This window comes from Vigna unguiculata, chromosome 11 (genome assembly GCF_004118075.2).
Source record: "Vigna unguiculata cultivar IT97K-499-35 chromosome 11, ASM411807v1, whole genome shotgun sequence".
Taxonomy (NCBI): Eukaryota; Viridiplantae; Streptophyta; class Magnoliopsida; order Fabales; family Fabaceae; genus Vigna; species Vigna unguiculata.
The window spans coordinates 39,083,368-39,098,312 of NC_040289.1; the positions used below are offsets into that span (position 1 = coordinate 39,083,368).

At 33.2% G+C, this 14,945-nt stretch overlaps 1 protein-coding gene across 2 annotated transcripts; it reads left to right on the forward strand.

The window, feature by feature from the left end:
• Window positions 1–374: 374 nt before the first annotated feature.
• Window positions 375–12,267, forward strand: LOC114169353 (pre-mRNA-processing protein 40C). Of its 2 annotated transcripts, none has more exons than XM_028054488.1 (17): window positions 375–502; window positions 674–795; window positions 897–988; window positions 1,133–1,282; window positions 2,094–2,724; window positions 2,829–2,995; window positions 3,626–3,663; window positions 4,562–4,640; window positions 4,864–5,334; window positions 6,455–6,538; window positions 7,246–7,386; window positions 7,503–7,609; window positions 8,927–9,050; window positions 10,145–10,288; window positions 10,990–11,136; window positions 11,530–11,652; window positions 11,787–12,267. In XM_028054488.1, the coding sequence occupies exons 2-17, from the start codon at window positions 684–686 to the stop codon at window positions 12,108–12,110; spliced, it is 2,934 nt and encodes a 977-aa protein (XP_027910289.1). In that variant the 5' UTR covers window positions 375–502; window positions 674–683; the 3' UTR covers window positions 12,111–12,267. The 2 variants fall into 2 exon arrangements, with proteins under 2 accessions (XP_027910289.1, XP_027910290.1); XM_028054489.1 differs by having other exon boundaries at window positions 2,118–2,724.
• Window positions 12,268–14,945: the final 2,678 nt, after the last annotated feature.

Here is a 14,945-nt window from a genome sequence, read left to right on the forward strand (position 1 = left end):
TTTGATTTTTGCTACATGTACAATTCTTTTTTACTTTAATTAATTTGATTAAACAAATTAAAATCACACATTTATAAAATTGTGGAGTTAAATTTGATCAAAAAATTTAAAGAAAAATTAATTACAATTTTTAATAAAAATCAAGTAGTCACAAATATATTTAACCCTCACAATTTTGTATGCTTTGGTGATTAAATAGGAGAAATATACTCTTTTTGCATTGTCATTTGTTATTAGTTAGAAAGAGTTATTAATTGTTTTTATGAAATAAAATTATGATATATGAACAAGACTTACCATGGTCCGAGGAAGCAAGCTTGGTTTGGTAGCCCTAACCTAACTCCAAAATATACACACATACATAAAACCAAACCCATTTCGATTTTCCTCTCTTTCAACTCAAAACAAAACATTCCCTCACTCACTCCTCTTTTCGCTCTCAACTGTTTCCGTCCAAATTCTACCTCGCGCCTTCTTCTTCCTTCTCCGCACTCTCACACTGGTTCGTTATCGTCTTCTCTTCATTCTTTACTTGCTTTGCATCGATTTTTCTTTTCTCCATTCGAATTTCGCAGCCCTATTCCTTTCGTTCTCTAATTAACGATTCGCCTTTGTTTGAATTCTCGTTAGTTGCTTTGCTTCCGTCATCTAATGTCAATTGTTGTGAACGCAGATCGGTTTCAATGGCTTCGCCGGCGTGGTTGCCGCAGGAGGCGAAGCCACCTGTGTCCGGAGAAACGTCTCTTCCTATGGCTTCTCCTACCCCTAATTCCGCTCATGCAACTCCTTCTACCGGTAAACCTACTTTACCTTTATGCTTTCGATTTATCGAATGCTATTTCTGTCGATTCGAGCAACTGGTCATTCAAGATTACTTAATGCAACTGCGTTTGTAGCTCCGGCACCGGCTTCGGCACCTCCATTTCCTCACGGCGTTCTTCAGAATGCTAATGCTTCGGGAAGCTCGCAGCAGTCATCGACACATAATGTCAGTTTAGTACGGAGTTATTTGCTTTTAGTGTTAGGTTTATGATTGAATGGGCTTCTGGTGACGTAGTGTTGTATTTTAATCACGGTGGCGTGTTCTTACTCATCACGCTGTTGGTTATATTTGTTATTTTTTTTAATGCAGGTGATAAAATCCAATTCAACAGTAAACCCTGTAGTTTTTCAACCTCCAGTTCCTGGTGTGTCGTCGCATGCTGCTCTTTCGTTTTCATATAATGTCCCCCAGAGTGGTGCTGCTTTTTCTAGCACCCAGCAGCATACTCAATCTAGTGGTGTAAGTTCCTTACTCTATTGTTATTTTAAAATGTAGAGTGCAAGTTTCAAGATTAATTAGAGAGAAGGAATGGATTTAGGTGATTCCTTAGTTTAGGGAAATTTGTGGAAACTCTTAGATATGTTTGTCTGAGTTGGCATGATTTGTCGCTTGACACATGATAAATTTGGCAACAATATGGAACAGTTGAAAGTGGTGGAGTGCAACTACTTTATTCCCCTGTACAGTGAAACTGAATTTAAAGTGAGCTTTTCCTCAAACTACCAAGCAACGAGTTATCAGTGGATATCAAAACCTCTTAATCCGTCACTTTATTTTGATCTCCCTTGCCATTTCACTTTGAAGTTTCTACTTAAACAACAATGATAATGACCTTTAAATGCTCAAATGAACTAAGTGTTCATTGGCCAAAGACGGATCTAACTTGGACAGCAAATATACTAAAGTGTAATGAAATGTGCTTGAAGTGTACAGTGCAAGTAACTTTAATGTACACAAGACTTTAATGCTATAAGATAAAGAAAAAAGTTTTGTTGGTGGCATAGTGCATGGTGATGTATGTATAATAGCACAATGGGGTCTGTCTGTGCCGCGTTTTGCTTCAGGCTTTTATGCAATAGTAGTAGATAACAAAGAAATGTTGTTGGTTTCAAATGGGTGATATATGTACACCCTCAACCCAAAATGAAGCATGGATATCACGTAGTGTCTGGTAATGAAGATTGCCATCATGTAATTTGTACACCAATAATTTGCCAGTAAAATATGCCAAAAATGATTATTTCCTTCTACTTGTACTTACTTATTGCAGAAAATCTCCGAATCTGTTGCACAGGATGTTACTAAATTATCATCTACGTCAAGTAATCCACATTCTGTCCCTGCTCATACTTCTACATCGATAATGCCTCCCTCTGATCCTAATTATCGTCCAACTACTTCGTGGATGCCCACTGCCATGTCTTTTCCTTTGCATCCTGTAATGCCTACTCCAGGAAATCCTGGCCCTCCTGGATTAACATCAACTTCTATAATATCCATCAATCCTGCTGTTCCATCTACAGGAACAGATTCTTCCTCAGCGGCATTACCGAGACCAAACATGCCAATTTCAGCCATTGCATCGGATCCTACTACCCCTCTAAAAGGTTTACCCTATCCATCCATGCCTTCAATGGCTGCTCCCCCTCAGGGACTTTGGTTACAGGCCCCACAGATGAGTGGTGTCTTTAGGCCCCCATATTTACAATACCCTGCTCCTTTTCCTGGCCCCTTTCCATTTCCAGCACGTGGTGTTACTCTCCCTGCTGTTCCAATACCTGATTCTCAACCTCCTGGTGTTACACCTGTGAGTGGTGGCGGTGGCACTTCTACACCTGCTTCCAGCAATCATATAAGGGGAACAACTGCTTTGCAAACAGAAGTTATTTCAGGGCCAGCTGGTATGCACAATGCCATGCTACTGCTCCTCTTAAATGCATTTTATCATTGACATGTTTTGGAAAGGGAAATCTCATATATAAAATTTGTTGTTTTGTGGTTGTAGATGATAAAAAGAAATTAAATGCTGTTGTCACCCAGAATGAGGATGCTGCTAATAATGATCAATTAGAGGCCTGGACTGCCCACAAGACTGAAGCAGGAATTATATACTATTATAATGCCTTGACTGGAGAATCAACATATGATAAACCTGCTGGATTTATGGGGGAGGTACTTATACTCAGTACCTGTGTTATTGGCGGATCTACATTATTGTGTCCTTCATAACTAAAAAATATTCTTTTTATACAGTTTTTATGCTTATGCATTGTTTTTATTGTTGTGGATAATTCAGTTAGTATTGTATGTTGGTTTGGTAGTAAGTGGGCTGTTAGCTAACTGCTTGTTATTGTGCTGTAAATAGTAATGATGTATTGTGATACATACATGTGAGATAAAATTTCAGTTTCAGTACTATATCTCTTGTTCCCTCTCTCCCTTTTTTCTTCTCTGTTTTTGGGAGTGTGTTCTAACATCTATCATTACAAAAATTCTTTATTTATCTGTATCTAATATTTAATTATTTTAGATGGGGATATTGAATAGCCTAACCAATGGGAAAAACCTCGGATACCTAATATTTATAGACTAAAACTGTAACTTCTAACTTTACAAAGTCATGTTGGATGCATTATATTTGTAGACTAAAACTGTAACTTCTAACTGTAGAAAATCATATTGGATGACTTATTTACTATCCAAAACCACCTGCTATATCATATGTTGTAGTGTTGATTCGGTTTATGCCTATATATTCTTTTATCTTAATTCGGTTTGTTGATGTTTTGGATGTGTGTGCAGCCTCACCAAGTTTCTGCTCAGCCCACTCCAGTTTCAATGTAAGTTCGTTGCATATCTTTTGGTGGTAAAAACCATCTTATTGTACAAATCATTTTGTATTTCATCACGCTAACTCTGAATTTATGCCGGTTTTTTATTGTTGTATTTTCCCTTCTGACATTGTTTTAAGAGGCCAGAGAAGGTGTATTTCAATTTTATAGTTTGATTCTATTAGTTGGGTAGCAAGGATAGAGGATAGTGGTAAGCCGGTAAAACTATGTGCCGGGGGGGTGGGGGGAGGATAAATGATGATCCCCTCTCACGATGTTTAAAATGAAGGAAATGATTAACGAAAGGGAGGGTTAATTAATAACTATTCTGCTTTATTATTTTTGTTAAAATTGTGTGCTAATTTACAATTTGGCATTATGAGTTGAAGAGAAAAATTTGATTCTTTAGTATTTCTCCCTTTTTTTATTCTCTTCAATCAAATACAAAATTTCAATGTCTTCTCTCATTGGTTCTTTCTCTGCATTCATAGGGTAAATGTGATTGTGACCACAAATTATATTTGGTGAAGAATTGAATATACTGCATCCAATGCTCCTAAGAAAGTTTCATGCCTCATCTATAGATATGGATTGATTGGTTGGAAGGGTTCTATAGAAAAATTAATCTGATTCAAAGGAATTTTCTCTATCAGTACTGTTAGATTACAAAGAAATCATAATTGCTAGAAGTTAAACTGCATATGGTGTCTTGCTATATTTCCAGGAGTATTGTGAGATTCTTTGTTAATGGGTTAGGTGACCTTTGTATATTCCATTTACATTTATAATTTCTTCTAAGTTGTTGTCACAATGCTATTAGCATATTGTTGTTTATAAAAAAATGTTATTTATAACCAAAGATTTACAATCTTATCTTTTCATCTTTTATTATTTTTTATTGTAATAGGATGGATTTGCCTGGTACTGATTGGCTGTTGGTCTCTACCAGTGATGGAAAAAAATATTACTACAACAATCGAACCAAGGTACGGTTTCTATATTAACAAATCAATCAACTTTATTGTCTCAGTTTGGCTTGTTTCCCTGCCAGTCTCCTTCTGTCTATTTGGGATGAACTACCAAGTTACATTCTAATCATAATGTTGCCTTTACCTTGTGTTCGAAATTGTTATTTACATTACTGTAAACATCCATCTAATAGCTTAAGTTTTCTAAATTGCTTATTTTTGTCATTTTGTTCTATGTTAGACTAGCTGCTGGCAAATTCCAAACGAGGTGGCTGAATTGAAGAAGAAACAAGATGGTGATGTTACAAAAGATCAGTTAATGTCAGTTCCAAATACTAATGTCTTGTCTGATAGAGGGTCTGGAATGGTTACTCTGAATGCTCCTGCTATTAATACTGGTGGTCGTGATGCTGCAGCTCTTAAACCCTCCAATCTACAGAGCCCATCATCGGCTTTGGATTTGATCAAGAAGAAATTGCAGGATTCAGGAACACCTGTTACTTCCTCTTCTATTCCTGCGCCATCAGTACAAACAGGATCTGAATCAAATGGTTCAAAAGCAGTTGAATCTACCTCTAAGGGCATGCAAGCAGATAATAGCAAAGATAAACAAAAAGATACTAATGGTGCTGCTAATGTTTCTGATACATCTTCAGATTCTGAAGATGAAGACAGTGGGCCTTCAAAGGAGGAGTGCATCATTCAATTCAAGGTAAATTTGTCTCTTCTTTGACTCGATGTAGTTCTTTTATGTTGTTTTATATTATGAGGAATCTTAATCCTGCTGCCCTGATTTCATTATTGGCTGGTAAATAAGTTAAAATTATCATGCGAAATGTATCGCCCTTGCTTTGCATTTTCTTTCACCCTTGGTTTATTATTCAATGATACTTTTGTTTGCTTTGTATGTTATTTGCAATGTGTTTGTGATTATATTGTTTTTACAGTTTGTATAATCGAAGTAGTTTATCTGAAAGACTGTTAAATTGCTGTATATTTGTATTTAATTTAATTCTGTATGGTACCATTTCTGTGACAAATTAAAATTAAAATTGTTGGATGAAGTATTTCAGATTTTTGCTTTCTTCCAGAGTCATGGTGCCTCCTAGTCTAGGTTTTCTTTGAGCTATAATTCCTTTTCAGTTGTGTTAGGAAAAAAAGGCTTGTCGTGGGGAATGATGGTCTCTATTCATATTATGCTTCAGTGCAAATTTTATTTTTTATATTGTTCACCCTGCGGATCTCCTTTGTTGACAAGTGTAAAGATTGTAACTTGTAAAGCTATTTTAGTATTTCCAACTAATTATTATTTGTGTTTGGTGGCAAGCTTTCTTAGTAGTTTATGAAGGAGTGAGGAATCCTTATTTTCCCTCCTTTGATTAGCTTGCCTTTTTCTTCAGCGAATAGGATTTTCTATTATTAAATAATGGATATAAAGCATATCGAATTACCTAAATCGTATGTATCAGTAAGAATATTTATTGTTATTTTATTATTTACTTGTATAGATGGATGAAACAGTAAACATGCCAAAAAGTAATGCCAATATGTCATTCATCTTACCAGGGTAACAACAGCAATATGTCAAATATCACTTACAAAAAGAAGTTATTGATTTTATGTTGTTAAATTGAACCCCTTCTTACTGCATTTTACATAACTATATAGTCTGCCAAAATTTACATAAAATAAGACTTACTAAATATTTTTTTGTGTTTGTCTTAAATCAATTCTGTGTGTAACCAATGCAACAAAAAGTCGTGAACCATGATTCACTCTCACTTTAGTTTGTATCGAATAATTTGTGTTTATTTGTGTCTTAAATTTTGTAGGAGATGCTCAAGGAGCGAGGAGTGGCACCATTCTCAAAATGGGAGAAAGAATTGCCAAAGATAGTATTTGATCCACGTTTTAAGGTATTTTGAAACTAAATATTTTGTAATATTTTTATTGGGAACCAGTGGCCTTTCCTTCAACTAGGACTCTTATAGTTTTACGTAAGTTCTTCACTCACAGTTTTCTTCAATGCTGGAATTTGTATCAACTTTGTCTTAATTGTATCACGCTGTGTGATTGCTGGAATGGTATTCATGTGTAAGTTAGTCGTTTCACTTGTAAAAAAGTGCAAATGCAAATACAAGAACATTGTGTGAAAGTCTAATTTTTTGTATAGAACGTGGTTTAGTGTAATTGATTCTAGAGTAAGTTGTTAATGTTATACATGTATGTAAATGTTTCACCTTGGGAGCCTTAACAACATTATATGTTCTTTCAATTTTAAGAGTTTGCTGCTCCCACTAACTAGTTTTTGGGGGGAAGAAAGGTAAAAATTGGTGCATCTTTAAATTGTTCTTTTAAAAATTATGAAATGTGGTAATCATCTATGGCCTCCTTGTGGTTTTCGGCTCATGGTTTCATTAGGGACAGTTCTCTAATGTACATGCATATGGGCTAGAAAACTTTTGGAGACAATATACCTAGCTTTAAAATTGTTTATTGTTTTTGAAAGATGTCTTGTCCCCAATATTGTATCTTTTTTTTGTATCTCAATTTTTTTTCCATGTTTTGGCTTCTTTATGTTGTCATCTACAAGCTTTTTATTATATGTAATCTGTCATGACAGGCCATTCCAAGTTATTCTGCAAGGAGATCCTTGTTTGAGCATTATGTTAAAACTCGTGCTGAAGAAGAACGCAAAGAAAAGCGTGCTGCACAGAAGGCTGCAATTGAAGGATTTAAACAATTACTGGATGAAGCCTCAGAGGTTTACATTGCCTTGTTTTGATGTGTATTCATACTAGTTATTGTTCCACGATAAAATCTAACTGCCTTCAGTCTGTGGAACTTCTAAATGAATATACGAGATGATTTTTTTTTCAGGATATTAACTACAATACTGATTATCAAACTTTTCGGAAGAAATGGGGAAATGATCCACGGTTTGAGGCATTGGACCGCAAGGAACAAGAGCATTTATTGAATGAAAGGTGCCACTTCACAGTTTGATAGGATATTCCATTTAGGTTTCTGTCATTTTCTGATGTGATGTTTTCACATTTGCAGCATCCTTCCCATCATATTACTTATTTGATTTATTAATTTTCACACTAGTCATAATGCTTTTGGAGCTCCTAGGCTGGCAGCCGAGGTGGTCTGTCATATCAAACCATTATACACATCATATGAGGCTTTGTGGAAGTTGTGTCTGGAAGTCTGTATTTTTATCTGTCATTCTTAACATGGAAATCGAATAGGTCATTTTCTTTTTATTTCCTTGAATCTTCTGATCATTCATCATGGATGTTGGGCATACAGAGTACAGAAGGTCCATACTTCGTTAATTTTTCCTAATAAGCTTGTTTTTTAATTGAGTTATGGTAGTATCCTCCAGTGGCAAACAAGTTTATGGTGTCTCTACTCTAGTATTCAACCTGGGAAGAGATTGAATATCTACAAAGTAGCCACTGTTTGATTAAAAACCTCTAAATTGTGATGATTGATGACAATTTTAAAAGTTGTGCTATACATATTAATTTATTGATTAAATTAAGCATCATCCAGGATCTAGGATTTATTTATTGATCTGCTGTGAACTCATGGGATCCAGGCAGGCTACTGCATGGAATGAGTTTTGATTAGTGCTATTCTGCTTTCTATGGCTTACAGGTTGATAGTGTTAAAAGAAGGAAAATGTTAAGGTTGTTCAGCTTAAATTGGTACAGATAAAAAATATTGGTTGAAAATGTTAGATGCAAGTGATCAATATATACTTGCCTGGTAGTAGGGCTGTTGATGAGTGTGTGTGTGTGTGTGTGTGTGTATATATATATATATATATATATATATATATATATATATATATATATATATATATTTATGGAAAGTAAAGATTGATAAAATTCATACATTAAACACCATTTGGACAACTGAGTCTCAGCTGCAGCCTCACTTTTTCTTTCTTGTCTAGGGTTCCATTCTTGCCTTAACCTCCTTGCTCAAGGATTCCATTACGTCCTCTCACCTCTATATAAGTTCTTAACTTTGTGTGTATATGTACTGCTTTGGTTTGGATCCTCATTTGCATTAATATTGAACTTTTTCCTAGACAGAGAAATGATTTCTGTTGTAATCCTTGAAAGCAACTTGAGTCAGCAGTTAGTAGGCTAATGACAGACTCTCGGATTCACTGTGGGTGTGTCCTATGCCCTCTGAACTCTTTGAATTTGCATGGTAGATGGTTTTTTTTTTTTAATCAAATGTGGTTTTACAGAATGCTGGTTGACGGGTTCCTATTTGTGTTTCAGAGTGCTTCCTTTGAAGAAAGCTGCTGAAGAAAAGACACAAGCAATGCGTGCAGCTGCTGCAGCCAGTTTTAAGTCAATGCTTAAAGAGCGAGGAGATATATCTTTCAGCTCACGTTGGTCCAGGGTATGTGTCATAAATTAGTGTTGACATATTTTTTTTTCTGCTACTTAGATGCAGGAATTCAAAACGTATTAAGTGGTATAAGATAATGTTTAATTTTCTTTCAAGATCACAAACATGCGAACTTATGTCATTTTTAAGTTTTGTCTCCCTATGAGTTATTTCTTAACTTGTAAATGTTAGATTTTGGCAATTCGTTTTTTCCACGAGTTGATGTCTGAAAAACTAGGAGGGAGAACAAAAATTGAGTCTTACTTCACGAGTGGCTGTGTTTTTATTGGATTTGAATGAAATATTTTTGGGTTATGTGATAGCTGGATGAGGAGTTTGTTTTCCATGTTACTGAGAATGATATTGGCTTTTACAAAATCAAGCGTTGATTTTCGCAAGGATTTGAATGAATTGTTTTGGGTTATGTGACAGGGGGACGTTGTTTTCCATGTTACTGAGAAAGATAATGGCTGTAATAAAAACAAGTGTTGATTTTCTCAATAATCATTATTTATTTAAATATCACTGTCTCACTCGTACAGGGGCTCAGTATATTCCTAATTGGTTTTAGGAATATAGCAAGCTATAGAGATGCTTCTGGGAACGACTTGCTAATATGCTTTTTTTTCTGAATGAACCTTTCTATTATGTTCTTTTTTAAAAAAAAGTAGGATATGTTAGCAAGTGTTGGAAATAGGAATGTTTTAGGAGAACAAGAGCTTCTTTGATGTTTATTTCTTCAAGTAGCCCATATATACGTGGTATAGCTAGGATCAATGAATCTTATGTAATAGTGGTATCTTAAATTCTTCTATCGTTAAATTCTTTGGCATCGATTATTTTTGTAATGATCCTGAATTTAAACAAGTTCACTCTGCTGGGCAAAAAAAGAAAAATCCAAGCACGTTTAGAAAATTTTCCCTTCTCATTTTCTCACAAGCTTCAACTTTAAATTGTTAATGTACTCCCAAGGGGTATAGTTTGATAATTAACTTGTTTTAGAGACAAGTTTTAGTATACATGTACATACTTTTGAATGTGGCGTATGTATTACTCGCTTTTTCTATTACTCATTCTTCCTAATCTATAATCTTCCGTGGATACAGGTTAAAGAAAGTTTAAGGGATGACCCAAGATATAAATCTGTGAGGCATGAGGATAGGGAAGGTTTGTTCAATGAGTATTTATCTGAACTGAAAGCTGCAGAACATGCGGCAGAAAGAGAGACCAAAGCTAAAAGGGAGGAGCAGGTAACAGCTGGTTAATATGCAACGATTGCCTATCTTAATGAGCAAATAAGTTGCTAAATAGAAACGAGAATAACTGCCATCTACATTTTTTCCCATTATTATTTTTATTGGTGCCGTGTATATTCATGGTGCATAGAGGCTGCTGAACTATACATTTTTAGGTCATTGGAAGTGTACTTTCATCATAGTGACTTTTATTACTGGTATTGAAGTGTCTTTTCTTCATTATTTTTCATTTTTATATTGGTCTGTATTATGGTATTACGTGAGTTTGCTTGTTATTATATTCATTGGATCATCTTTTTGGTCCTTGAAAGTAGCCTCCTTTTAAATATTCGTCCTTCATTTCAAATAGATCCCTACATATTATCATTAAAATGCAATTTAATCCATACATATATAGACTAAATTGTATTTTAATGATAACATACAATGACTAAATTGCATTTTAATGGTGACATGCTAGAACCTACTTTAAATTAAAGATGAATGAGAGATGGATATTACTTTCAGGGACTTTATTTAAATTTATATAAATTCTAGGGCTAAATTGAAACCTTCATATATACTTCCAAGGACCAAATTGACCTTTCTGCCAATTTATCTTTATTTAGAGGTGCTCCTATAACAACTCATTTTCATTTCTTTTTGTGATGTATTGATTATGAATCAAGTTACAGGAAGTTGAAACTATTTTACAGGACAAGCTTAGGGAAAGAGAACGAGAGCTGCGCAAAAGGAAGGAAAGAGAAGAACAGGAAATGGAGAGGGTGCGACTAAAAATTCGAAGAAAGGAGGCAGTTACTTCTTTTCAAGCTTTACTGGTGGAGACAATCAAAGATCCTCTGGTATAGATTTCGTTTTTGTGTCAGGGCTACGGAGTTTGTTTTCAAAATCTTTAATAATCAACTTAACAGTATCCCGCAATCTGAAAGGATTAGAATGTATGTAGTCCCTCTGGATTTACCACACTGTTGTTTTGAATAATGATATCTTCTCAGTTTTATTCTCCCACTTCTAATTCACCGCAGTACAGTACCATCTTGAATTTAAGGACTTTTATTAGAAAGTAGATAAGAATTAGATTAATGCGAGTGAGTTTTTCTGACACTTGATTGCTTTAAGATTGCTCGCTTGTAATTTTCTTATTTACTAGGAATATGGCTAATATTGATATTAAATTTTATCCGATTTTCTTTCATCAATGTAAAATTAATTCCATTTGCGTACTATGTTGTTAGGCATCATGGACGGAATCGAAACCTAAATTAGAAAAGGATCCTCAAGGACGCGCAACTAATCCTGAACTTGATTCTTCTGATACGGAAAAGTTGTTTCGGGAACACGTGAAGATGCTTCAGGAGGTAAGTGAACAATATATGAGACCCTGGGTTCTATGGTTTACTTGTATAATATACATATATACGTGAGTGCCCTTCAGTGTCGCTTATCTTATATGTCCCACTCTTAACACCCGTGATCGTTGTGATTTGGTCAGCGATGTGCTCACGAGTTTAGAGTTCTCTTAGCTGAAGTATTGACCTCTGATGCTGCATCTCATGAAAATGACGATGGAAAAACAGTGCTAAATTCTTGGTCCACAGCTAAGCGAGTTCTAAAATCTGATCCAAGATATAACAAAGTTCCAAGAAAAGAAAGAGAAGCATTGTGGCGGCGGTATGCAGAAGATATGGTGCGGCGTCAAAAGGCATCTCATTCTCATGATTCCAGGGAAGATAAACATACTGATGCTAAAGGTAGAAATTCTCTAGAATCTTCCAAATATCCATTGGAATCTGGGAGATCGCACGACCGAAGATAATTCTTTCTGTAACTCCTCTCTTCTTACTCTTATCAATTCTCCCTTTAGTTTGATGTTAGAGCAGAATTATATATTGCATTGAATCAAGTTCGCAATACTGTCTACTCTATCAACATTATTGAGAGCAGTGCCCCCATATCTTTTCTCAATCTTCAAATCATTTTCTTCCCTCCTTCAAACCACATGCTTTAAAGATTACTGGAAAAGCAAAAATACTAAACTTTCTCACTTTAACTATTCAATTTATTTGAGTTGCGCTATATATTTAACATATATACTTGGTTATGTTTAAAAGTTCATATCTTCAAAGTGATGTTTGTAATAAATATGCATTTTTATGAATTAAATTGAATAAATTATTTGTATTAGGCGGAAAAATGTAGAGGTGTAGGTATATCAAGATATATAAAAAAGCTATGAACGTTCATATAAGTTTAATACTTTTTTATTCTGCATCTTATGTTATCTTAAATTTATTTATAGTGCTCTAAACGTGGTAAGGAAATAATTTATTTTGGACTGTCTAATTTTTTAATTTTTTAGGCATTTGGTTTGGTCGATTTACTATTATACATTTTGTTTTGTTGTTTCTGTATGAGTTTCTTTGATTGATTTATGCTCAATCACTAACCTTATCAGGGTTGGTGAATAATTAACGATATTTCTAATTCAGATGTGTCATATATTATTGATATTGATAAAAAATTGTGTTGATATCTTTAAAAATTTTAAATTATAATTATAGTCATTATCGAATATTTTAATTGGAAATTTATAATAAATATTTTTAAACATTTTATATTCACTATTTTCTCGTGACAAGAAAATAAAAATTTATCACATAATTTTTTTATTAAAAATAATTAATGGAACTTAAAAAAATATTTACAATATTTAAAAAAACAAAATATATTAGTAAAAAGTAAATTTCAAAAAAATTATCTACAAACTGTGAACACTCACAATTGGTTATAGAATGACATCCACTAACTATTTATGTTTATATTTATATTTAGTTCTTAAACTACACATATTAAAATTAAAATAAAATTATTATTTTTTGATTATTTAGTAGTGTATTAAATAGAATTATAATGAATAATTAACTTTTTAATTGAATAAATATTGGAAAAAGTTAGAATTCTACTGCATGTATTTCTCCAACTCATGAAAAGTTATATTTAAATATTTTTTAAATCTTAATATTGAATTATATAATCAAATAAATGTTACATATTTTCTTATAGTTAAATAATACAATAGTATAAACATCCTCACAAATTTATTTGATGAAAATTTACAATCCATTGTCTTTAAAGAAAGTTGTCGTTTTAAATTAACAATAATTTAAAACCAATTACTTTTTTAAAGGCATGAAGGTAAATAACAATCACATTGATTTTCCTTAAGTGCACATTGATACCGATTACCGAAGGTGAGGGTTTTAATATGGTCACTGATCAGTGATTACTAGGGATGGCAACGGGGCGGGACGGGTACGGGTATCATGATTCCATCCCCATAATAAAAATTCATCCCCATCCCCAAACCTAACGGGTATACAACTTTTGACCCATCCCCACCGGGTAACGGGTATTTTCTTATACCCATACCATACCCATTTTTTTATTGTTCCATATATCAATTAAATATTTTTTATAAAAAAAATTTAAAAATCACACCAACGGAATCATGATACTATCAAAATATTCAATATTAATTTTGATTTTCATGATGTCAAATATTAAGAAAAATATTATAATAGTATAAATCTCAAATTAAAGTATCAAATAACAACTAAATAAAATTCAAATAATTATATAAAAGCTAAAAAATTACACATTACTAAAATTTTATAATAACCAAAATATTTATTAATTTTACAAATGATCAGTGGTTTCATTTGCATTCGATCCACCTACACATAGAAAAAAAATGAAAAATTAGATATGATATAATAATTGAAATTGAAAATTTTAATTACTAGAATATAATGTACCTTCTTCATCAGATTCATTTTCACTCATGAGAACATCTTTTCCTTTTAATTTTTTAACACCTACAAACACCAAATGTAGAATATTAGATGAGAATTCACAAAAAATACTAACAAAAAGTATTAATAAATTTGAGTAACTTACCTAGATGGTTTGAGTTTCATATCCAACTTCTTGTACACATCAAAGCCTCTATAGTAATATGATGAAGTCGACTACGGTGAGAAGTTAATATCTGACCACCAGTACTAAAAGCAGATTCAGAAGCTACAGTTGTTATTGGAATAGCTAAAACATCCCTTGCAATTGCTTGAAGGGTTGGAAACTTTAACCCATTTGTTTTCCACCATGATAGGATATCAAATTCTTGTGTAACCGGCAAATTATCTTCTTCCAAGTAATAATCCAACTCTGTTTTCATAACTGTAGTTCTAGATTTTTTCTTTTTTGCCATAAACTCTAAAAATTCATTCGCATCATTATCAACATCCTTTCCCAACTCCAATAATGTAGCTCTATAAGAAGAAGTTTCATTCTTTTTTGATTGATATTCCAAAACCAAATCATAGCACATTTGACGAATCCTACTAAGTTTCAGATCAAAATCATTACCATACAATTTATAAAAATAATATTCTAACATGTCCATCTTGTACCTTGGATATAAAACTGAAGCAATTGCCAATATGTTATATAACAAAAAACAAAGAGAATGAGAAATATGTTATATATATATATATATATATATATATATATTATATTATATTATATTATATTATATATTATATTACTATGTATATATATATATTATATGTGTGGATATCTTATGTTTATATAT

Coding starts and splice junctions, on each gene's coding strand:
- LOC114169353 (XM_028054488.1), top strand. CDS start 684: ATGGCTTCGCCGGCGTGGTTGCCGCAGGAGGCGAAGCCACCTGTGTCC. Junction 2,996..3,625: donor CTGCTGGATTTATGGGGGAG/GTACTTATACTC, acceptor ATGTGTGTGCAG/CCTCACCAAGTTTCTGCTCA. Junction 3,664..4,561: donor CAGCCCACTCCAGTTTCAAT/GTAAGTTCGTTG, acceptor TTATTGTAATAG/GATGGATTTGCCTGGTACTG.